The 24069-nt window shown below is 45.1% G+C and overlaps 2 protein-coding genes across 3 annotated transcripts in view; both read right to left on the reverse strand.

The window, feature by feature from the left end:
- The window catches only part of WTIP (WT1 interacting protein), a 62471-nt gene extending 60595 nt beyond the window's left edge, over nucleotides 1-1876 (reverse strand). Inside the window, exon 1 of one of the 2 annotated variants that reach the window (XR_014567268.1) lies at nucleotides 211-1600. Coding sequence is in view for 1 of the 2 variants with exons in the window: in XM_083751447.1 (XP_083607573.1) it covers nucleotides 211-1333 (1123 nt within the window). In the remaining variant the exon portion in view is untranslated. Of the gene's footprint in view, nucleotides 1-210 lie in introns of both variants that reach the window. The other variant, XM_083751447.1, reaches the window with a different exon arrangement.
- Nucleotides 1877-10382: 8506 nt separating this feature from the next.
- UBA2 (ubiquitin like modifier activating enzyme 2) lies at nucleotides 10383-24069 on the reverse strand. The gene is made up of 17 exons (XM_083751446.1): nucleotides 23752-24069; nucleotides 20923-21006; nucleotides 20507-20577; nucleotides 19922-19986; nucleotides 19496-19596; nucleotides 19257-19378; nucleotides 18293-18360; nucleotides 17762-17883; nucleotides 16365-16464; nucleotides 15605-15765; nucleotides 14178-14271; nucleotides 13971-14083; nucleotides 13731-13886; nucleotides 12925-13021; nucleotides 12219-12324; nucleotides 11713-11846; nucleotides 10383-11309 (listed from the first exon to the last, which is right to left on the reverse strand). Exons 1-17 carry the CDS (start codon nucleotides 23890-23892, stop codon nucleotides 11128-11130), a joined length of 1917 nt encoding a protein of 638 aa, XP_083607572.1. The 5' UTR covers nucleotides 23893-24069; the 3' UTR covers nucleotides 10383-11127.

The following is a 24069-nucleotide window of genomic DNA, read 5'->3' on the forward strand; positions in this document are numbered from 1 at the left end:
CCCCAGGTAGGGCTGGGAGAGCCTTCCTGCCTGAACCCCTGAAGAGATGCTGCCAGTCTGTGTAGGCAACACCAGCTCCATATAGGAATATGGCCTAATAACTTCCTAAAGCTGTAACTCTTTGGAGAGCCTCTTGCCTGCTTCCTCTTGAATGCCACCGTCGCAAGAAGAACCCCCCCCCCCGCAGTCCTGTCCCGCAAAGGCACTCACCGAAGTACTCCTTTTTCATGTGCATCTCCAGCTCCTTCTCCAGCTCCAACGTGAGCGCCTCTAGCCTCCGCTCCACCTGGCTGGGCCCGCTCTCCCTCGACGGCGTCACCTGGTAGGGGAGCCGGAACTTAGAGACGGCCGCCGCGCCTTTGGCGGCCGGCGAGCCGTAGGACAGCGAGGAGACGGCGGCGTCGGGGCCCCCGAGGGCAACCGGCGGCGCCTGGGCGTGCAGCCTCGGGTAGGCATCCGCCGCCGCCTGCTCAGCCAGCAACAGAAGGCCCTCCTCGGGCAGGAGCGAGGCCCGCGGCGACGGCAGCTGGAACTCCGGGTAGGCGCCCATCGAGCCCCGGGAGCTGCGCGAGCTGTGGCTAGAGATGCTGGAGCGCGGGCTGGCCAGAGCCGCCGCGATGGCCCCCGACGCCATGGCCGCCGCTGTAGCCGGCCCGGATCCGTGGCGCCCAGCCGCCGAGGCTGCCACCTCCAGCTCGACGGCGCCGGCCAAGGAGGAGCGCGGGCTGATGTGCCGCTGGTCGTAGCCCATGCTGATGCCGCTGGTGCGGTTGCTGCTCGGCTTACTCCCGCTGCCACCCCCGCCGCCGTCGGAAGAACTGGTCAGGCTGGCGCGCGGGCTGGAGTGCTTGCTCGTGTCGCTGGCCGTGCTGGCGTAGCTGGAGCGCGGGCTCAGCGCCGAAGACGCCTCGACGGCCCCGGGTACCAAGCTGCCCCGCGGGCTGGCCAACGGGCCGCCGCCCCCGTAGCACGTCGAGGCCCGCGGGCTGGCTCCCCCGCCGCCGCCTCCTTTGCCGCGCGGGTAGCCTTCGGCCGAGTAGCGCTTGTAGCAAGGCAGCGCTACTTCGGAGCGCGGACACGAGCCGTCCTCGGCGCCGCCGTTGAGGGAGCGCAGCGGGAGGCACGACGACTGAGGAGCCTCTGCCGACGGGTACGGCGGCGGCGGGCCCAGCGTGGTGCAGCCGCCGCCGCCGTTCAGCTGCTTCTTGGCCCGCCCGTCCAGCTCCGACGGCGGCTGGTGGTCTCTCCTGCGGCGGCCGAGCCCCTCGTCGTAGAGCGCCAGCTCCGCCATCAACTTGCTGGCTTTCCCCAAGCCGTCCTCGTACCTCTCCATGCCGGCGGGAGGAGGAGGAGAGGCGCCGCCGCCGCCCTCGCGCGCTCCGGACGGCAAAGTTTAGCAGAAGCCGCCGCGGCCCGACGCCCGGTGCCGCCTCGCAAGCGCTGCCTCCGGCTACAAGAGAGTCACCTCCCGGGCATCCCGCCCCGAGGCTCTCACCACGAACCGAAGCTCGCCAGGCAGGCAGAGCGGCCGGCGGGCCGGCGGGTGGGGGGCGGGAGGGAGGGAGGGAGAGGCGGCGTTGTCGGGGAAGCGTCCCCGCCCGCCTGCGCGAAGTTTGCTGGGGCCAGTCAATGGCGCGCTCGGCGGAGGAATTTGCACTTCGAGGCTGCCCGGCTGGCTGACTGGCCGGCCTCCTCCTCCTCCTCCTCGGCTCGGCTCTTCCCCGCCCGGCTGGGCTCCAAGATCCGGGGCGGGAGGGCCCGAGGCAGCGCCGGGCTGCTCCTTTGTGCGGCGAGGGAGGGAGGGACTTCTTTGTGTGGGGCAGGAATGCGAGGAGGAGGAGGAGGAAGGAGACGGGGCGCTGCGTCCCTCTGGAATGTAGTTAATGCCGAAGCCAAACAATGACTTTAACCAAGTCAGCCCCCGAGGGGGGGGGACGCCGGGCGGGAGGAGCCGCCGCTGGAGGAGCTGCCCCCCCCCCCGCATTCCCTTCATGTGACTGCGCTCCTCTAGCAGGGAGGGAGGACGCTTAAAAGCAGGGGGGATTCTTTGTGCTGCACGCTCACACCTTGGGAAAGGCCCTACTACTCACTCTTCCATGCTCCCGGATGCTGCCTCGCCAGAGCCCATTGAATGCCGCCCCCCCCCCCCACGGCATGGGACAAGGCCTATCCCACCCACCCCTGACTGTGTGCCCTGTGCCAAGAGGACCCATGGAAAAGCCAGAGAGGGAATGGTGACGGGGCTTCCAAGCACACTGTCCTGCTTCTGCCAGCCATTCCCTCCATCACTTGTGCTGACCTGCAAGGCCACGCCTGGCCTACCAAAGCCCCCTTCCCCATACAGGTCTCCAGAAGGTGTGTCTCATGGTTTCCTTTTTTACTGCTTTGAGCATCTGCCAGGAATCCCTCTCTCATTGCATCCACAGTCCTAGAAGGCAGCAAGTTATCCCCACACAAGTTAGGGCCCATGGGGAGACTGTGAGAAAGGCAACCTTCCCAGTTCACACAGGCACACATCCATCCTTTTCTTTATCTATGCTGAGTTGTATGTCCTTGATCAGTAGCGGCTGAATGCGTGAACTAGGTCCACAGAAAAGCATTGAGTGTACACAGTGCTGTTTTTCTAGAAAAAGGTGCAGGAACTTTCCCTTGTCTTATCATGGCAATGGCGCCCACCTGAGAGGGGCCGGAACTGAGTTCTGGCTGGAAAAAAAAGCCTTGAGTTAGGGAGGCAGAATGTAAGTTCCGTTTCTGGTGCTCAGTCTGGGAGGACACATTCCTCCACAAGACAGTGTGCCACGTCCTGCAGGCACATGAACCACCCTCCGCGTGGAGCTAGCAGTTCCTGCGAGCAGCACCTCATAAGAACAAAAAAAAAAAGGCTCTGCTAGGTCAGGCCAATATTCTGTTCTCACAGGGGCCAACTGGATGCCCCAGTAGGAAACCAGCAAGCAGGGTTCAAGCACAAGAGCCCTCTCCTCTCCCGTGGCCTCCAGCAACTGGCATTCAGAAGAGGAGGAGGAGGAGGAGTTTGGATTTGATATCCCGCTTTATCACTACCCTAAGGAGTCTCAAAGCGGCTAACGTTCTCCTTTCCCTTCCTCCCCCACAACACACACTCTGTGAGGTGAGTGAGGCTGAGAGACTTTAGAGAAGTGTGACTAGCCCAGGTCACCCAGCAGCTGCATGTGGAGGAGTGGGGAAGCGAACCCAGTTCCCCAGATTACGAGTCTACCGCTCTTAACCACTACACCACACTGGCTCGCTGCTACCTCTGACAGAGCACAGCTATTGCAGCTAGTAATCAATAGCTCTCTCCTCCATTTATTTGTCTGATCCTCTTTTAAAACCACGCAGGTTGGTGGCCATCATTGTCTCCTGTGGGAGCAAGTTCCATTGTTTAACTATGTGCTACATGAAGAAGCAGCTGTTGCGAGTTGCAGATGTAAGAGGAGCCCAGCAGGTGGATGGGTCTGCCTGGTCCAGCATCTTGGTCTCACAGTGGCCAACCAGATCCTCACAAAGGGAAACCCACAGCCCTGCCACACTCCCACACCAGCCCCTCGGAGCCCCAGGATTGTGTGAACTGAGCCAGAGGGGCTGCAACACATAGGGCTGCCTCTTCTAGAAGGCGGCCATGTTCACGAGCCCCTGGACCCAATCCAGGTCCCTGTTGCAGCATGTTCCTGCTGGGCTGACCCGTGTCTTAGTCATGCTTACAATACCTCAGTGGGTCTACTCTAAGCATGACTAAGGCAGGGCCCATCCCTCCGAATTTAAAAGGCTTCATTCCCAGACAAATGTGAGCCTGGTTTCATTCTACTGAGCTTTTTTGTTTTTTCACTAGGCCTAGGAAAAAGAGGTGCCAGAACTCACCACAAACACTTCCATTGTTCTCTTAGAATGGCAATGGCACCCACCTGAAAGGAGAACCTATTTGCAGCCCCTTCTACCCAGATAGATATCCTTTTGCCAGTTGAGTCCAATGTTCTCCCATCATATGCATATTTATTTGGCAGTAAGCGGTAAGTACTTGCCTGAAACCTCTTGAATGTGGAGGGTAGCGGTTGGGGGATCTGGTTAAAGAGACTACTTGCAACCTCTTGTTGAAGAAAAATAACAAAACTGTTTATTATAGGAAGTACATAACTTAGATAGAAAAGTTTCTGGTTCCAAGCCAGCTTACAAAGCTGAACAAAGGCAGCCAACCATGCTGGCCTGTTTGTTGTCAGGAGGATAGATTCAGGTTCAAGGTCAGATAAGTGAGAGAGGGGGGACATTGGAGAGGACGCAACTTTAGAATGTCAGTCTTAAGATCAAAGATCTAAGGTCAAATATGCAGAGACAGTTTAGGAATCTGGAAGTCTCCCACTCTGTTTTAGCCCCATGCGAACCCCTTTTTTGCTAACTGAGTTGCAAAAGACTTCTAGCATAAATCCCCAAATGTTGCTGAAATTGATACAGATATTATATAGTTTTTAGGTTGGAATCCTAAAAACTGAGCTCGGTGGGGCTTTGTTCTGAATGTATGTACCTAAGATAGTACTGTTACAGTACAAGCCTATACATGTCTATTCAAAAGTAAGTCCTGTGGAGCTAATTGAGACTTATTACCAGCCTACTTGGCTATAAGATTGCAGCCTAAGGATTGCAGCCGCTTTGTTATTTTGAGAGCTTTAAAAAGAATGTTATTGTTTTATAATTTCATGGTTTAAGTCGTCTCAGGGTATTAGTTTCAGGCAGTGAAAGGTATTTAATTATATTACTTTTTAAATTTGTATGTTATTGCTGTTAGTTCCTTTGAGTTCCGTTTGCTGGAAAGACAGGATAAGAATATAACAGAAAAAATGTGCTATATATTAGTAATTCATTTGCCTCCTCTTAATGCAAATAATAAACTCTGTTTGCAAGTTCCGATTCGCTTGGAAATAATACATTATTTTGAAGCAATAAATGCCAAAAGGTAAACACAGATTGTTGAAAAGTCTGGTCCCAAGTCCAGACTGAAGCACCTGGATTCCTCTTCTGAACCCAAACTGCAGGGAGTTTTGCTTATGGAATTGCTGATGCAGTGACTGCCCCCCCTTCCACCCACCTGCGCTCAGAGCAAGATATTGCACAAATGGTGCCATTTGGTTGCTGGCTGCTCAGCTGTCTGGACTCGGTGTAGCCAGACCAGCCCCTGTACCAGGCCAATAACATTTTATCCTGTTATCATTCTTAATTAAACATTGAATGTGAGTTTGCTCTTGAAGAGCACAGCTTAAAACCCCCCAGAGGTCAGATACAAATGTCAAGGACCCAGTGGAGAAAGATGTTGGATGAAGAGTCCTGCTCTTTTACCCTCATACCCTCAGGAAGTGTGAGACTACAGAGCCCAAAATATTATAGCGCCCAGTGGATCTTTCCCATCCTGCCATGTATAAGAACACATTTTATTTCCTGCAGGACTCATAGGCAAGGGTTGCTGTTGTTAATGCAGTGGAAGCCTTGGTCTCTTTCTGAAACAATAGACGACTAATGGAGTTCTGAAAATTCTGATTGCTTCAGTAAATACAGATTTTTTTATAATGTTAAAAGTCTGGACAAAGTGGGTCATTTTAAGAAGCAGGTTCCAGAAACAGCAAAGTTCAGAAAGGCCAGTCCCATGTGGAAAGAAGGTGGTGTTGAATGGTTTAGTCTGCAGCCTTCAGCAACCTGGTGCCCTCCAAGATGTGTTGGACCACAACACCCACCTACCCCCAGCCAGTGCTGGGGACAGCCTTGAAGGGATTGTGGCCCGTGAGCTAAAGATTGCCCAGCACTGCTCTGGAGGTACAGCTGGCTCCCTTGTTGAATTTTTGAGCTTGGCGTGAAGACATCCCTTCTTGCAAGATATACTCAGAGCATTTTTATTCCTTGAGGCTACTTTAAACCACACCAGCTGTAGCAGTCCCGTTTTTCAGCTCCTGGCACTTGATGCTAATATAGAATTATATTGATCTATTTATTGCTTTGGAATAAACTTTGGAACTTAGATATCAGCAGTGCTACATATATTTTTTTTTCATGGACCAAGAGGAACTTCAATATTTAGTAAAAGAAATGTGACTTCACACATTCTGGGCAGATCCAATAAAGCCCTCTTCTGGAAGGCAAGGGTATAGTTCATCATCCAAAGGACATTTAATTTGCTTGTTTCTATACAGCTACAATTCTGCCTGCCTTCTCCTTAACTGCCTTGGAGCATGTGCCACCAGAAGAGAGAGAGGGAAGGTGCTGTGTTTAGGAGACTGGCAGAGTCAGCTCCTCAAAGGTCACTACTGCACAGCAGACACTTTCTGCTTTCGGAAGCCATTGAGACTTTTGTGACACCAATTCCACTCTCATGGCATCTCTTTTACATCTCTAGCAACTGGCAACTTGGCTCATTCTGAACTCACCAACCCACTCAACCATATTTACTTATTTACACGCAATGACTGAAGATGACATTTTATATAGGTGTTGCTTCATCACCTATTAGTTCTCAAACCACATCAGAAGGAGGCATTCAGAAAGCCTTGGGTTTCTCTGTGATGACTCTAAAGCTCAGAAAAGATAGGCAAGGATATTGGGCTGGACTGATTTAAACTAACAAGCAGAGGCAATCAGGAATACCTTCCACATAAGCCCAGCAGTGAAATGGATGAGAGTTGTGGAGGCCAGGTTACCCACCAAACACAACCCACCCTTCATGTGTCCCCCTTGTTTTGTGCTGCCTAAGTACTGTATACAACAAAACCGAAGTTTCATTCTGCTGTAGATGAGCTGCATTCAAACTTGGTGCTTACAATGTTTGTTGGCCTGATATAATACAGTCACCATTCTCCCCACTGGCTAACACCACAAGCCAAAAAACCGCTTTGTCTAAGCCTCTTTTAAAGCCATCCAAGTTGGTCCTGTGGGAGTGAGTTCCATAGTTCAACTATGTACTGTGTGAAGAGGTACTTAAAAAATCCAAAAACTGTCCTGAATGTGGAATGCAGCTTGGGAATGAGTTACTTATGCACTCAGCTTTCATCTGGCACTCACAATCTAAGGCAACACAGCCTGGATTCACTGTTTACTGTTTGTTCATTCATTCTCTCTCTCTCTCTCTCTCTCTCTCTCTCTCTCTCTCTCTCTCTCTGTGTGTGTGTGTGTGTGTGTGTGAGAGAGAAGTGGCCTATTATACAAAGGTAGCATTTCTATTCTTTGCTCCACACAATTTTGTCTCTTGTTTTGCCCACCACTTGCATGTGATCCGCTGGAAAGTTGCTCAAAAGAAACTGTAGCCCTTGTGGGACTGAATGGGTCCTAAGCCTTCCCTGCCCCAATGCTTCAAACCAAGATCCCAGGAAACTGATGAGAGTCTTCTCGAGTCCCTTATCCTCTTGGACAATCTCCACGGAGCAGATGCAAAACTGACATAGGTCTGAAAAATATACAAGCCATTTTGTTTTGCTGACCCCGCAGCGATAACTGGCATACCGTTTTTCACTTCCCACCAGCCATCAATGCAATTTAAATTCTTACCATTCCTTCAATATTTGAATACTGATAGAGCTAAGCGCCAACCACACAAAGAGGCAAAAGATACAGCTATGATTGATGCTTCATAAATACCTCTGATTAGATAAGAGAGAGACAAAAAGCATCCCTTGGGATTTAGGGCACTCTTAGTGCCGTTTATGTAGGAAAACAAATACAGAAAAGCAGCTTCACATTCCAGCATCCCAAAATAAAGAAAACCACTCCAGACAGTTGTTTTTAAGCATCTGACAGATCTTCGATCGGATCAAGTTTTAAAATAATTGATTCTGACAAGAATAGTAGGTGCTGCTGTCCAGCTGACGTCTTCTGGTTCACTACAAAAGCTCTGCTTTTGCTTAGATGAAGTGCAGATAATTGATCACTCCACCCAAATAAGCTAGCCTCTTGTCCATCATTGAGTGTGAATCTGTTCCTGCACCAATTGGCTGACAAGAGTTACTAAAGTCCAGAGAACTCCATGGGAGACACTTAGGCAACCTGTCTGACCTTGTGTTTTAGGAAGACAGAGTGGAGTCGGCTTTTTATACATCAAAATAAGAATATCTATGCCAGGGGTCAGCAAACTTTCAGCAGGGGGCCAGTCCACTGTCCCTCAGACCATGTGGGGAGCTGGACTATATTTTGGAAAAAAAGAACGAATTCCTATGCCCCACAAATAACCCAGAGATGCATTTTAAATAAAAGCACACACTGTACTCATGTAAAAACACCAGGCAGGCCCCACAAATAACCCAGAGATACATTTTAAATAAAAGGACACATTCTACTCATGTAAAAACACGCTGATTCCCAGACTCTCCTTGGGCTGGATTTAGAAGGCGATTGGGCCGGATCCAGCCCCCGGGCCTTAGTTTGCCTACCCGTGATCTATGGTCATGAAAGACCCCATCTGCTGCAAGGATTACCTTGGGAAAGTTTTGGTGCAATAAGAAGAGCTACATTACTTATTATTTTTATTACATCTGTATTCCACCTTTTTTGTAAAGCTTGACATACACAGTCCTCCCCTCCCCATTTTATTCTCACCACCCTGTAAAGTAGGTTAGGCCGAGAAACAGTAACTGGCCCCAAGCCACCCAGTGAATTTTGATGGCTGAGTGGGGATGTGATCCATGGTCTTCCAAGTCCTTGTCTGACACCCTGACCACTAACTCACACCGGCTCACATTGCACTTGCGCTTTGTGGGACCCCTCTGAGCAGAGACTAGGGTGCCTATTGTTAGGAGAGGTGGGCATTTTCAGCTTCAACACAGTTCTGGTCCAGGTGTTGTGCTTTACTTCTTGGAAGTGGCAGCCACTCACTTATAGAAGCAAAAGGGGCCATTTTGCAATGCTACCAGTGGGGGGGGGGGCACACACACCTGGTGGCAAGGTCTCAATCTACAGCCTTTTTTTGCCCCACTTGGTATTTGCATTGGAAGGTAAACTTCCATTAGCGGGTTGAGACTTCCATTGCCAATCTGCGCTGAGATTGCAGCAGGCCAGTGGTTAGCAGGGTTCTGTGCTGCATCAGACTCTCAACACCTACTGTGTTGCACTCAGTGCACTTTGCCAAAATTATCTACATGCTGGAAAGGAGGGGTTGTAGATGCAGAATGATCACTTACCAATGGCAATGCAGTGAACTCACGGCTGCGGTGAACACTTGGCAACTTCCATTCTCACAGCTCCCGCAGGCCAGCTGTTCCACTAGATTAGCTCTCAGACTAATCATAAGCAGCCCAAAAGCAGGGAGGGTGCAGGGTCCAACACCTGCTATCCCTTAACAAAACAAAACCACTACCAATAATAAAAGCATCCTGTGGCCCACCCATTGGGCCACTGCTAATAAATGCATCAATAACCTCATCCCTGAGAAGCCATCTGTTAGGCCAGCAGTCAGGAAGGGGGGGGTGTGCAATAGCACACCTTGCACTGAAGGGAAAATCTGTGGCACAGAGCAAGATGACTCTGACCAACTTAGTAGAAACAACACTATTTGTCAGTTTCCCCATAGCCAAAATGTGTCTTGCAGATCAACCAAGTTATAGCGTATCAATTATGCAAAACAGTAAAGACAGTTATGCAAAGAGGAATCATTGCTATTTGCATGATTAATATAGGTCACATAATGCAGCTTTTCAGTGTGTAGAATCTGGATGGCTCAGCCACCAAGGCCACACGTGGGCCCTGGAGGTGACCTGCCAATTCTAACAGAATCAAAAGAAGTCAAACTAAAGAGTTAGAACACCAACATCAGGTGGTGGTCTTTTTAGTTTCAATAAGCAAATATTATGCAATAGGTGCAGAAGACAGAATTTGAAGCATCAGCACTTGTGAAAAATGTGTAAGCTATCAGACTGCTTTGAAGTACTTCCAGAAAATAGTATCCTTCCCAACTCTTCCATTTGATTATGGATACTTGAGTTAACTTTGTGTTTAAAGTCGATGCTGAAAGAGAATTATTCAGGTTTAAGGTGAAAACTATTTTTACACCATCTAACATCTTTGCAAGGACAACCACAAGCCTGGTCCAGAGTAGGCAGGGTGGGTGCCAGGGTAGTAGTGAGCACTAAACTGAACACCCTGCCCTTCTGCCTTGGTTTATTTCTGCTACAAATCTACTTCTGAGCAAGGGTTCAGGCAGCAGTGGTGGTGGAGAGAATAGCAAAGACCAGCCACAGTCAACTTCTTAAGTGTTCCTGACTCAGTCCAGGAGAACCACAGACCTCTGTAGTAGTTGGTCACTTGTAACATAGCCAGGCAAACTTTACACAGCCATGAAACTTTCACCTAGGAAGTTGAATCCAACCCCTGGGTAGTGGAAGAATAAAGACTATCAAAAAACCGCAGTGACAAAATGTTTTATTAAAAAAAACCCTCCCTTTTCAATTCCAACAAAGGATGTTTTCAGAAGCCCTGTAGGATGCTTAAAACTATTATTAGTACAGCTTTAAGTATGAAGACTGTATACTTTACAAATCCTCAACTTTTCATATAGGTGGGCTTTCAAACAAATGTAGCAAATAGTTTGTCTGTTGTTTTGGTCCATCAGATGAATGGTAGAGTAGCATTAAAGTTTTACAAAACATCCCATATAAATAACCTGAAGCTGTAACAGTACACCAAGATCCGTTTCTGACACTGACACATCAGGCAGTACTAGCTGACAAATCAACATTGTTTTACAATAATGTACATTGTGCCGGCTGACTGTTTGAAACGTGACACATCTTTGCTTTCAAGGTTTTGGTTTGAGGGTGTGAAAAATGGCGAGAACTAGGCTAGGCTAACAAACAGTAAGAATTAAAAACCTCTCAGAAGTCACCAAGTAATAAAACCATTTCAGCAAACAGGAGTTGTCTTATTTTCCCATAACAATCCATCTTTCAGGCATTATATAATTAGACATGCTTCGTTTTCATGCCCACAATGCTTATAAACTAGATGTCTACTAAATCTTACTAGAGAAGTTCTAAGTCCTACCAAGCGAAAATGGGAAGATACTGCAAGCCAGAGTCCTAGTTGTGGTCATTTTGCACACCCTAGCAATCATCCTATTGGCACGTCCTACTGGTTGGAGCATTCTAGCACTCAGTCTAGTGCTATCACATCATCCTGCTCTTCAGCCAATTGTTCTGAGCGCAGCCGTTTGGTGCCAGTGTATTCCTTCTCATCCAGCTTCCTTTTCCGGCTCTTGCTTTCTGTGTCATCAGCATTGCTTGAAGAACCTTCCTCAGTCTCAACTATCAGTACATCATCATCTTCCTCTTGAGCTGGAAAAGAAAAGAGTCATTGCAGTGCAGCCTAGCGCTTAAATATCGGCTTAACATAAATAGGCTAAATGTTCCACACTTGTACCTAAAATGAGGCACATGACTGTTTTCAAATATTCAAGACAATGAATGATACTGAGAGTGATGGCAAGTTGCCATCTTAGAAAATAATGGGCCAGCACAATCCATATATGCATGGTCCCTCAGTGAGTTAAGATATATCGCTTGGATGTGCAAAAGCTAAAGCAAAAATTGTAGGGGCTTAAGTGAATTTTCAAGATCCAGGAAAATTTGTAAGGCTTTATAAAGGTTTATCTTGCATCCTAGAATTTTAAGGGGCTGCCAGTACCTCCAAGCAGCTGTAGGTATGTTGATACTGTTCCCTCCCACTGCCAGTCTTTACCTGTGGATGTTGAGGGCTGTGCCCCATCATCACTTCCATTGGTGATATTCTTAGTGACTGGCTGTTCTGATGGTTTGGGACCAACAACTTCATCACCAACAACTTCAAACTCCACATCTTTCCCAAGCTCCTCACTGATTAAAAAAAAAAATGCAGAAAAAAACACTCAGATGATGGTCAAATGAGCCAAAACACTACGATGGCCAAATAAGAGGCAGTTTCTGAAATGGCTTATTCAACCTGAGGTGCTGGCTTATTCAACCCTTGCTTGCCTAAGCACCACAGTACACTCAAAGGCAGTTATGGATGCTGTGCCAATGGGGAGGGCCTGGAAGTTATTCTTGCATATTAGAGAACGCTACTGGCTCTCAATTTTGTGTTTTTCACAAATGCAGAGCTGGTCTCTGTATTAGCAAGACTTATATCACTTATTTAATCTGAAGGTTCTTTTGGCAGAGTTGCAGTTTCTGGTTCCGATAGCACTCTAGGAAATCAATGGCCTTCACCTGTGCAGTACGTTGATCAGCAGGGTATAGTCCTGCAGAAAGTCATCTGCTTGCAGCCGACTACCATTTCGGATCCCAAAGTCTGACAACTTCCTGTGGTTATTTGCTGAGGGGGACATGGGGAAAACAGGAGAAAAACAGCATCAGTTACTCTGTAGAAACATCAGTCACCTCCAAGGCTTTTCTTAACTCAAAACACTCAAAAGCAAAGGAAAAGTAAGCAAAGTAAGGCTGCTAGTACCTATTGATCTATGCTAAAATTTTATACATCATGTATACTCTTTTCTTTGCCAGAAATATGGAAGGCTGCACACTTCAAAGCCAGCAGCTACACTTAAGAAAACCTCCCAGCTTGGGAGGCTGGGCTATGGGATCATTTCTAGCGGCTTGCTGATATCTCCGTTCCTGGTTTGATTGCTAGTACCTGTTGCCGGACCCCTAATAATACATGACTGCAGCCAGGATTGCATTGTATAACCCAAACAAAATCCTCCAAATCTGAGAACTGTAGTAATGAGGGTCCAACTACAGCTTGGATAATATCCACATCTATGGATCACCTGGCCCAGAGTACCCAGAGGCAGACACAAGGCTACACAGTGTTGGCACATTGTGTGTTTGTTGCAGTGCACAGGACATAAAATATGGAGCTTCCTTAAATGTCAGGCTGACTTTTGACCACACCAGTATCACTTTCATTTCATACCTTCAGTTTCTCCTTCTTCGGAGGATATCAGAATAGTCCCCTTTCCATCTTCTATCTGGACATCAGGTGCTACCATATTGAATTTTTCTTTCACTATCTGAAAGAATGCAAGGGGGGGATCTAGAAGCAAGACACTGAAACAATAATCCTTTTCCAAGACTTACACCCTACCACTTCTTATACATGATCTAAACAACACTTTCTACTAGGGATGTGCACCAGCCACAAAATTCGCCTTGCATCTGTAGTGTTGGTATGCAACCCAACCTATTTTCAGTCCGTGTCTTTCTGGTCTGACTAACCATTTCTGGCCAGATGAAATCTGTTAAATCTCAAGCCCCATCTCTCTGTGTGTTGACTAGGGTGTGGGAGCCTCCTGCTTTCTTCAGCCTTAGGGTCACATACCCTTTCTGGACATCTGCCAGTGGTGAGTGGGGCCAGAGAAAAAAAGTGGGTGGAGCAAGGAATGTAAATGTGACCTTTATACAGGACATACCCACACTTACGGTACCTCTCTATCCTCCATTTAGTCAAACAAAAAGCAAAATCGAAGAGCAGGGGAAAATTCCAGCTACAAAGAAACCCTGAGGGTGGGTGTGAAACAGGATGAGTGAGAGGCAACGCTTGAGGAGAGTTCCAAGGGCCAGGCAGAGAGGTTTGGAGGGCCGCACGTGGCCCTTAGGCCCGGGGTTCCCTACCTGTGTTTTAAGGCCTAAGGTGCAGAACAGAGTCTGCAGATTAGCGATTTAGGAACGGTGCTTAAACTGAAAAACCTAAGAGGTGGATGAAGGGAGAGGCTCATTCACCTTATCTTGTAGCATCAAAACTGTGACTTTGTTGACATCAAGTTTCACTGTCACCTCTGGCTTACTTGCACACACATAGCAATTGGGATTAGGAGGGTCCAAAGCGCAGGGGACAAGTAGCTTCTTCCTTGGGTTTGGTTGTTTATTAAGGAAGATCTTCAGAAGATAAGAAAAAAGGGAATCAGTTATCCAGCATGAACAAGCAAAAGAGAAGAGAGAGGAAATCAACACCACACTTACTGCTCTGCACTGCTCTATTTTTCCTGAGAGAATCTTTAAACCCTCCAGCACAATCAGACCAGCTATTATGGCATTAGTGGTAGCTATTGCAGGAATGATGTTTCCTGCCATTGCTGTGGAAGAAGCAGAAATAAGGAGTTTCTGCAGCATATTAAAACAAGGACAGAGCAAATCCTTCAAGAAAATAAATATAAGCTTTCCACTTACATTTGATATCAAATCTGCTCTTCATGTTCATACTAAAGATATGCATTCTGAGGTTCGCAGCAGAAGTAACAAAGTCCATTGCAGAAGGATCATCCTGTTAATTAGTCATTTTGAAGTAAAATAGAAAATACTGATCATTTTAGAGTGAACAGAAGCATTTCTGGAACTTGAAAAAAATAACTGTATAAAATAAGCTTGACCTCAAACTCTTTTAACACATTACTCATATAACATACCCTTCGAATTGTTAAAATTGCTATAAGTACCAAGTAACAGTTCTGTAATGCAACTTAATATGACTAACTTTTATTTTGTGGCCACACTGACAGCTGAGCCATGAGTCCAGCATTTCCATCCCTTGAAGTGGTGAGATACTAATCCCCCAAGAATGTAAAAATCAAGTAGTTCAATCACAGCAATGAGCCTTTGAGTTATAGTTTGATTATACTGCTTTTCCAATAAAAACCATGGGAACAGATAAGTTTCTAAAGATAGTCCATTATTGTATATATAAAAACATATTTAAACAGAATCTCTCTTCATCTATGAAGTATCACTTATACTCCCCATTTTTTATTGTGCCCTACACCACTCATTGTTAAAATAAAGTTTTGGAGAGAGGTACATTCATCCATAAGGTACATAGTTTCTAGGTCCAATTCAAAGTGAAAGTCTTCTCCTTTAAAGCCCTTCACAGTATCCCATCTAAACTGCCTGCTCCCAAATGAATCTCAGCACAAAGATCATTTTTCAGAAGGATTTTTGGAAACAAGGCAAGTGTTAACAGGGGAGAGGGTCTTGTCATCCTTAGAGAGGTCCACTTGGCATCTTCTCTATTAAGGTTTAGGTACTATGTTAAGAGCTTTTTATTTGCCCAAGTTTTCTAAATAAATAGACTAATTTTAGTTATCCGATTTCTGATTTTAACTTCTGTATATAATATTATTATTTGGTTTTATGTAGTTGTTGTGAACTGTTTTGATTTTTTAAAACGAATTAGTGGTATATAAACAAACAAATTTTATCTGCTGACATTTTCCCTTAGGCAGCTTTATCACTTTTAGTGTAGCTTTTTATTCTGTTCTGCTTCTAATAGTTTGGAAAGGAAAACAAGAATGGAGAACTGCACTTTGTTTCTATAGGGCTTCTGCTCGAGACCTGCCCAGTGGATTGTTCCCTCTGCATCTATAGCTAACAGAGGCTGCATCTAAAATTGATAATTTGCAAAGCCCAGCAGAGGTTACAAATCTGTTCAACAGTCTGATGCCATTTACAAGGCTCAAAGACAGCCAATTTTCTATAGAGAAGATATTCTGAGAACACTTACCCCTAGTGTGCTAGGCATATCTACTATTAGTGCTGTGCTAGAATCCAAACATTTTTACTCCTCTGCATGCAACACATCCCCAAACGTTTGCTGAACTAACCTTGTCCCATATAAGTTCAGCTCCGTCACCTTTTTCCGCTAGTTGAGCTCTCAGAGTCTCTACGCTCTTAGAAAACAGACGTGCGTAGCTCTTGACATCCAGAACCTGTTGGTCTTTCAAGCCCAAGGAAGGCTCATTCTGTTGATCAGATGTGCTGTTTTCTTTAAAGGAAAGGACGCGAGAAACTTGTTTGTTAAAACCGTCTTTAAATTCAACTTGTTTTGTTTTCCCATCTATACACACATGTCTTTAAGGAGTCAGCAAATGCTTCCACTGCTACCAACATAAGTCTGAAGCTAATTCAGTAGCACAAATGGCTGATTTACTGGATTTTTCATCACAAGGATTTGTAGTGAATATGTGAAAAGCATATTGTCTGAGGAAATTTGGAAGTGCAGCTGCAGTACCTCAGGGTCAGAGGTAACCATATGGTCCCCTCCAGATGTTGCTGAACTATAACTCCCATCATCCCTGACCACTAGCCATGCTATGAGACTAGCAGAATCTGGAGAGCACCTCATTGGCCAGCCTTGATGCACACTATAAACTCAGATGTCTTCATTGATCAATATCTTATCCCAGCTGCTATCACACCCCAAACTATTCTTTAAATAGGGCGGATTCAGGAACCACATCCAACACAAAAACTAAGCACCTGCAACAGCTCTGCAGCAGTTCAGTAATAAAATTCATACTTTACCTTAAAAGTAGACAGCCCAACTGTTAAGTATCAAAGAAAGGCAAATAATAATATGCTTACCCTGATTTTGTATTTCATTCCAGTCTAGAGGAACTGGAGGTTTCCTTTTCCTCCAGAGCTTATCCATTGTTAGCAGATATCTGATGTCATCTTTGAAAAGCTAGAAAATAAGATTTAGAAGAGAAGCCTACTATCAACTGATGTGCTTTCAAGAGTACATTTCAGATCTACTAACATTTAATATTGAACACCAGTGCATATTCATCTAGGCACCAAGAGCCCGTATTTGTATGAGAGGATATTTGTTTTATACAAATATCAATAGTCTTGTGGTCAGCATGTTCTCACTACAGGATTCATTCTAGGGGCTCTGCTTACTGAAGTGCAACACAATTAGATCGTGAAGAAAGTGCAGGTTGGGAAAACATGGCCAGTGCGATATCTGGGTTTATTGAAACATGCTTAATTCTGGCAACCAAACTCTTGGAAATATATTTGAAGCTGCAGAGTGAAATCTTGCACATGTTTGACCAGAAGTAAACTTAGCAAAGTAACATTCACACTTTTCAGAACAAAGTTGCAGACATACTCTGCTCTGTTTATAAATTCTAAAGATTTAATTAATCCAGCCTTGTATATCAGAACTAGAGAAGGAATTGCATGCCAGTGTCCCTCTCCTTCCAGACTGCAGCAAGCTTTTGTTAACTCAACTCCTTTTATTAGCTGATATCTCATGATGATGCAGAACAGGAGCAGCTAACCTGGCACCCTTCAAATGTTGCAGACCAGAACTCTTATCACTGCTGACCAATGGCCAGTCTAAAACATCTGGAGGGCACAAAGTTTGCTATTATATAGACCCTTGAACAATTACTTGTGTCCTTTTTATTTTCTGACAACCTTCCCATTCCTCATACAGCCCATCACTAATTTAGCCATTATCTCTAACCCAAATGAAAGACCACAGGGACAAGAGGAGGATAGGTGTGTTGCTGGTCATGACTGACCCTACAGTGTCCTGAGTTTTAGCGTTCTGCCATTTGCACAGGAAGAGGATTCGGGCTGAAAAATCCAAATGCACCTTGCTGTATTTATTTTATTTTTTAGTCAAGTTTATATACCACTTCAAATAAAAATATCCAAGCCGTGTACACCATTAAAAGCATACAACCGGATAATGTTGTATAAACTATGATCCTTCATTGCATGGGGTTGGACTAGATGACCCTTTGGGTCCCTTCCAACTCTACAATTCTATGAAAACCAGCAACTAAGTTGAAATCCTGAGTAAACAAATAGCCAGGCACTGAAATATCCACACAGTCAATGCTTGCCTAATGTGAACAGTTGATGAAAAGCAGATGCAATTGTAAAGCAGATCTTACAACATGTCTGCCCCCGCTTAACAGTGGCATAAAAAGAAATGTCTGCAAATGCCACTGACTTAAGACAAATACCTTAGTGAAGAGTTTAACCGAATCATATCCTGTTGATTTAGCCCATTCCTTGGTTGAAACACGTTTAATATCACCATCTTCATTAGATGCTCTTGCTCTGGCCTCAGCTTCTGCTGGCTCCCCTGTCAATAAGATGACATTTTCCATTTGCTATCAAGATCACTCGCGTGGCACAGATACAATTTTACCAAAAGAGGGAAACCTAGTCAGGAGGTTTCTTCTACTTTTTCAACAAACTAGTCTACTAAAGAACCAGAATGTTACCTGAAATATTCAGAATGCTATGGCTCAATTAATGAACCAGGATTCAAAGCAATACTAATGTTGGTTATTTAAGAGTAAATATTAACCAACTACTGGTGGTTCTCCTATATGCAGCATATACACAGAACTTTGCAACTCTGCAGCTGAGGACCAAGGAAAATATTATTCTGTGGCAGCTGATACCCAACCAGAAGTTGCACAGCTGATAGAAGGACTCCCCAAGAGAAGCACAAAATTGTCTTTTTTTTCCTTTTTTTTTACACTTACAAGCAGCTTCAGGATCAGCTCTGTCAGGAGACACTTCTTGATCAGCATCTTCTTCTCCAAACAGCTGACTACATTTTAAAACACAAATGGTGGTTAGAGACTGAAATGTCTTTGCTTGAATAATCTTGAAAGCAAGTTATTTATGGTAGTGCTATGTCCAGCTGTTAACATAAAGGTTTGGTTTTAGCCATTAAGTTGCTCCTCCAAATAGCATGCTTTATTTTTTTTCTTTGCAAACTGCTTTAAGACACAAGGAAAGTGGGGTGTAATTTTAAAAAACCAACATTAAGGGAAAAGTCAATTTATACTGCAACAGAGCTCAGAGATGTTTCACATCCAAACCATTCACACAAAATTGAGAAGGTAACTAGCCCTGACAAATAGGAACTGCAATAAAACTCTGTACTCAAACTCTCTTCAAAGGAGAGCATGCCACTCCCTCCTGCATTTCATATTTCTTTTTCAACTGCTACTATTCTAAAGCTACTGAGCATGCTCAGTACTCGCTGGGCTGCTTTTCCCAAGTTTTTACATTTCAGTTTTCTTTTTCAAAGTTATATTGTACTTCTGCATAATGCTGAGGTTCCCTCTAAACATGCTGACAACTCCCCTCTTGTTTCTTAAGGAATCCATTTTTGCTACAATCCTGTTGGCACTTGTATAGGAAGGAGTGATCTCTATGGATTATCAAAACATATTAGATATCTTTTTATAGGAACAAGCACTCAAGGCAACCTACACACAACAGACCAGACCAGCCTGATGTTCTAGATTTCCCGTAGCTGCATCGTAGCACCTAACTAATCTGCCAGACACACAAGGCCATCAAATTCATGACTCTTCTACACTTTGCAAAACAACCACGACAGTGTATCAGGTACAGAAAAGCTGGATCTAGCCAGTTTCCCCTGGTGCTCACAAATCAGATCACTGAAGAACTTTATGGTTAAAAAAATTAGCTTACTTGAACAAATACTTTGCCCACACAATGCAGTGGATTGGTTCAGAAGGAGTGTTGCGAATAGTACAACCTGGAAAGGTCTTTTGGGTTGGTTTGGGCTGACATTCATAACATTCCGTCACTCCCTACAGAGGGGGAAAGGTAGAAAATAATTTTTCAATCATGTTTCCATTGTTAGTTGAAAACCACACTTAAGGGATCATAATACTACAGCATATGAAAACACAGTAGCATTGCCACACCTTTTTGATAACTGTTACTTGTCCAAGGTAGCCTGCAGTTCCACTCTCTATGAGGGGGACATCAGCTGCCAGACACATCCTGTTCACATGGTTACGGGCAGCTGTAAACAGAAGAAGAGTCACTGATTTTCAAATGCAAACTTTCTTATCCCCTCCTCCTCCTCAGGTAACCCAAATAAGATATGTTCAATACTGCAACCTCACTGTACAGCGGGGAGAACATATGTAGCATTTTTGATAGGACTTCTCAGATTGCATTAAAAAGTACAGTTTGTAAAGATACCACTTGTCCCAATAGTCCCAACAGACTATTAGGAATCCAGCCTTGCACAGTCTCTCAGTTTTCAAGCACATTCATGTCAGAACAGAGACATTTCAAAACTCCAGGTCTCAGTTGTCTCACATTATAGCAAAGATAAACCATACCTCTATTATCCAAGGCATTCATAACTAGGGTAAACTGACGAAAAAATTCCACATTATAGTCAGGGCTGCAGAAAAAGAAGACAAGATCCAGTTTAGGGGGTCAGTAAATAAATGCCTGTTGATATTGATGTGACAGGTGTATATGACCACATGAATACAACATCTGCCAAACAGCACATCACAATATTTTCTGCTTGCACTAGTTACACCATCCATCACACAGCACAAATAAAACAAGTAAAACTTTTAAAACAGCCATTTTCTGTGTCCATGGAGAAAAAAATAGTTTGGGGCAAAATAAAAGTAATTGTTTTATTACTGCATTGATGGCTCATTGACAGGGTATTGTGTCATTTCTGTAAACGTTTGATGTATGCAAGATCTGCCTAGGACCCAAATGGAAATAGTTTGCTTTTTTCTTATCTATTCCCCACCCAGAACAAAATTGCCTGTGACATTTCCACTAATGACTAACAGTGTGGACACCCATAGCTAGTAATTGTTTGGGGTATATGTCACTTTTTGTGGGCTTTTTTTCCCCACAAAGCAGATACAAATTCCAAATGTAAGAATAATCAGACATACTTCATTACGCTGTCATGATAAGCTATAATGTTAGCTCCAGGATGAAACCTTAACACACTTTCCTTGGCAACCTGCAAGACAACAAGAACACATACAGATAATTTTTACTAATCTAGTCATCTTAAACCTCCTCCTATGAGTTAGAAATAGCCTTATTGATTTTTTACAAAAATGTTCAAGCACCCAATTATCTTCTGAGCTTTGAAGATAATTCTGTTTCATGGCCTATTATGATACAAACATATTAAATATATAAAGGAACTTATCATAAAGTAAACATTATAGTCAAGGTCAACTTCTTGAAGTTATCACATGAAATTTAATTCTAGCAGATGCCTAATAGGTATTCTTCTAAAGTTGTATCAAAAACAATACTGAATTAAATTGTGAAAGCTACACTTTGAAATTCCTCTTACCTGAGCTTTTGATCTTCCAACATGCTTCTTCTGAAACAAGAATTGCCTGTTGAGATTGCTGACATCAATAGTATCCAGATCAATCTAGAAATAGATTAATTACAAACACTTCATATTTGTTCCGATTAACAAAACTGTACCTTGCCTTTATCAGAAATCAGTGTCTTTAAAAAATGTGCTGCCCCTATTTGATCTACAGCTATAGGCTAATTAAAACCAGTAGAAATAGAATTTTATCAAGTTTTTTTTTCCTAGGACTATAACACTTCAAACTACAAATGGAGGATGGGCAGTACATCTACAGGTTTTTCCAGCATATAATTCATTGGCAAATACTGAGCTTACAGCACATCACAGAAAACAGAACTAGCCTAGCCATACTACCCCATTCTTGAATTCCAAAGTGGTGTACTGTATTCTAAAATAGAGTTCCACTGTCTGTTTTATGGTAGTCAAGAGGATGTAAAAAAGTTAAAAGAAACATGGCAGCAATGAATTTGAAACCAGAAGCAACATTTCTGCCATACTTCTTGTCCTCAGTTCTGAAAAAATGCAGTGTGGCTTAATAGTGCATTTGATTTCCTAGACTTTACCATGGAATAATCAACTAGCAACCTAACTGGTTCTATTTGCATCATAAAATGAAATTAGTCAAGTTCTGACATGACAATCTGATCTAGTGGGCAATGCTGATCCACATACTCTGGTCTATTCTGACTACAGAAGAGTGATAACTCTATTGAAAATGTGACTGGAAAATTCAACCATATTGTTGAAAAATTATATATGTGAAATTGCAAAAGCAGAGATCACCAACCTTTTTGGATCTTAAGTGTGTATGTGTACATTTGGATTTTCTGAATGAATGCCACAGGCACCACCTTCTCCAGTTGCTTCTCTCCCAATTCCTTTCCTCTCACCCTACCAGTGGCTAGTCTCCTCCCACTCCTCTCTCCCTCTCTTTGCTTTTCCAAGGGGCATGACTAATGTGTGATCCAGCAGTATTAAAATGGAACTTGTTGAATTTGAATGGTTTTACCTCCTCTCAAACATCCCTAGTATTAAAGCTGTTATCAGTAGACTGCACACTAAAAATGACAAAATGACTGCTTGCTAGCACCACCGACATGAATTCAAGGCACAGATCCTAATGCATTTTCATATTTTATGATGGGATGAGCTATGTGCTGGGGGCAGGGACATTAAGCGCTCACGCCCCAGCAGCTGATAGGCTGGACTTAAAATACACACAACAAATGCCTTGCTGGACAGACTCTTAAATCCATCAACTTTTTAGTAGCACCCAGACAAAGGCCTCTGGGAAGATGACAATAATAACTGAAGGTTACCCCCCATTGTTTGAACATTTGCTAGAAGGTACATTGACTCCATTGAATTCATTCTTCACTATCAGTCAATAGCTGCAAAAAGACTTCCCCACCGTGTTTATCACCATGAATCTTTACAAACCTTTATAACTACCAATTCAGTATAATGGTGAGTGTTGGATAAGGACTAAGTTCAAATCTAAGTGATTCAAATCTCCACTTAGCCATGAATGGCTGAGTGTGGGCCAGTTGCCATCTCTCAGCTTAGCCTACCTCACAGGGCTGGTGGGAGAATAAGATAGGAACACAGAGCCATACATGCCACACTGAAGGAAGGAGGAGATAAAAATGTAACAGATAAATTGGGTTTGCTATTAGTGGATCAAACCAACAGCCCATCTAAGTCTAGCATCCTGTTCCTAGAAGCAGCCAGCCAGATTGTGTAAACTGCCCTGTGATCTATGGTTGAAGGGTGGTATACAAATTTAATAAATATTAATAATTACTATCATTATTATTAATGATGATGGTTCTGGAGCTCACAAAGACGGCATTATTTTATCTAACAATCTGGTACTCTGTGTCAGCACAAGAACAGCATCTGCCAAGCCTGAACATCTATAAAGACTGCTTGATCAAAGACTCATTCTGGCAAACATTATGTCTACAAAAATAGCCCATCAGGTGCCCCTCAAAAACCCACAAGCAGAACATAAACAACCACATACACTCTGCACTGTGTCTGTAGCAACTGATCACTCAGCAATAGACTGCTCCTAGGAAGCTAGCTTATTCCAAGTCACAACCATTGGTGGATCTGGAACTACAGCACATCAACAAAGCCTCAATCATCACAGAGGAAGCTATTAGAATCCCTGATCTGTAGCAACATGCAGTGGTCAGAGCAGTGTTTCTTAAACTTGGGTCCTCGGATTTTGTTGAGCCACAACTCCCAAAATCCCTGACCAGTGGTTCTGCTAGCTAGAGATGATGGGAGTTGTAGTCCCAACAATAGCTGGAGACCCAAATTTGAGAAACACTGGGTTAGTGTCGGACCAGGGCCTGATTGGCCATCATGAAGCTCCCTTGGTGACCTTGGGCCAGCCAGTACCACTCTAAGCTCAGCCTACCTCGCAGGGTTGCTGTGGGGGTTAAATGAGGAGGGGGAGAACCATGGAAGCCACATTGAGCTGCCTGGAGAAAAACGTGGGCTATAAATGCAACGAACGAAGGAATCTGCCCTGCCCTCCGCTACCCAAGAGGCTGAAGCGGCGCCACTTCGCGGGGGGTCTCGCCTTGGAAATGAAAACAACAACGAAACCCCAATCCAAACAAGCGCGATGGCGTCACATCCCGAAGCCCCTCCCCCTCTCGTGTGGGGGAGGGGGACGCTGAGGCGACCCAATAAGAGCCGGCGCGGGAGATAACGGCCAGGGCGGGCTCCGCTTTGCTTTTGGTTCCCTTCCCCGGAGGGCCTTCCCCGCCGCCGCCGCCTCCTCACCACGTCGATGTTGGCGAACCCTGTGAGCACCAGGTCCTTGAGGAGCTCGCAGCCGATGCCTCCGGCGCCCACCACCAGCAGCCGCGCCCCGGCCACGGCCTGGGCCAGCTCTCCGGGCAGGGCGGCCGCCGCCACCGCCATCGCCGCTGCCTCAGAGGCCGACGGAGGGACGCGGGCGGGAAAAAGAAGGCACCGAGTGAAGCGGAGTCAGCGCCTTCGCGCATGCGTGGCCCTTCCCCTCATGTCCTCTCGTCGGGCGCAGCCGCGCTCTCGCCGTCATGGAGCGGGAATCCCCAGAGCGGCGCCTGCAGCGGCGAC

The sequence above is a fragment of the Podarcis gaigeae genome (assembly GCF_964106915.1).
Source record: "Podarcis gaigeae genome assembly, chromosome: 8".
NCBI lineage: Eukaryota > Metazoa > Chordata > Lepidosauria > Squamata > Lacertidae > Podarcis > Podarcis gaigeae.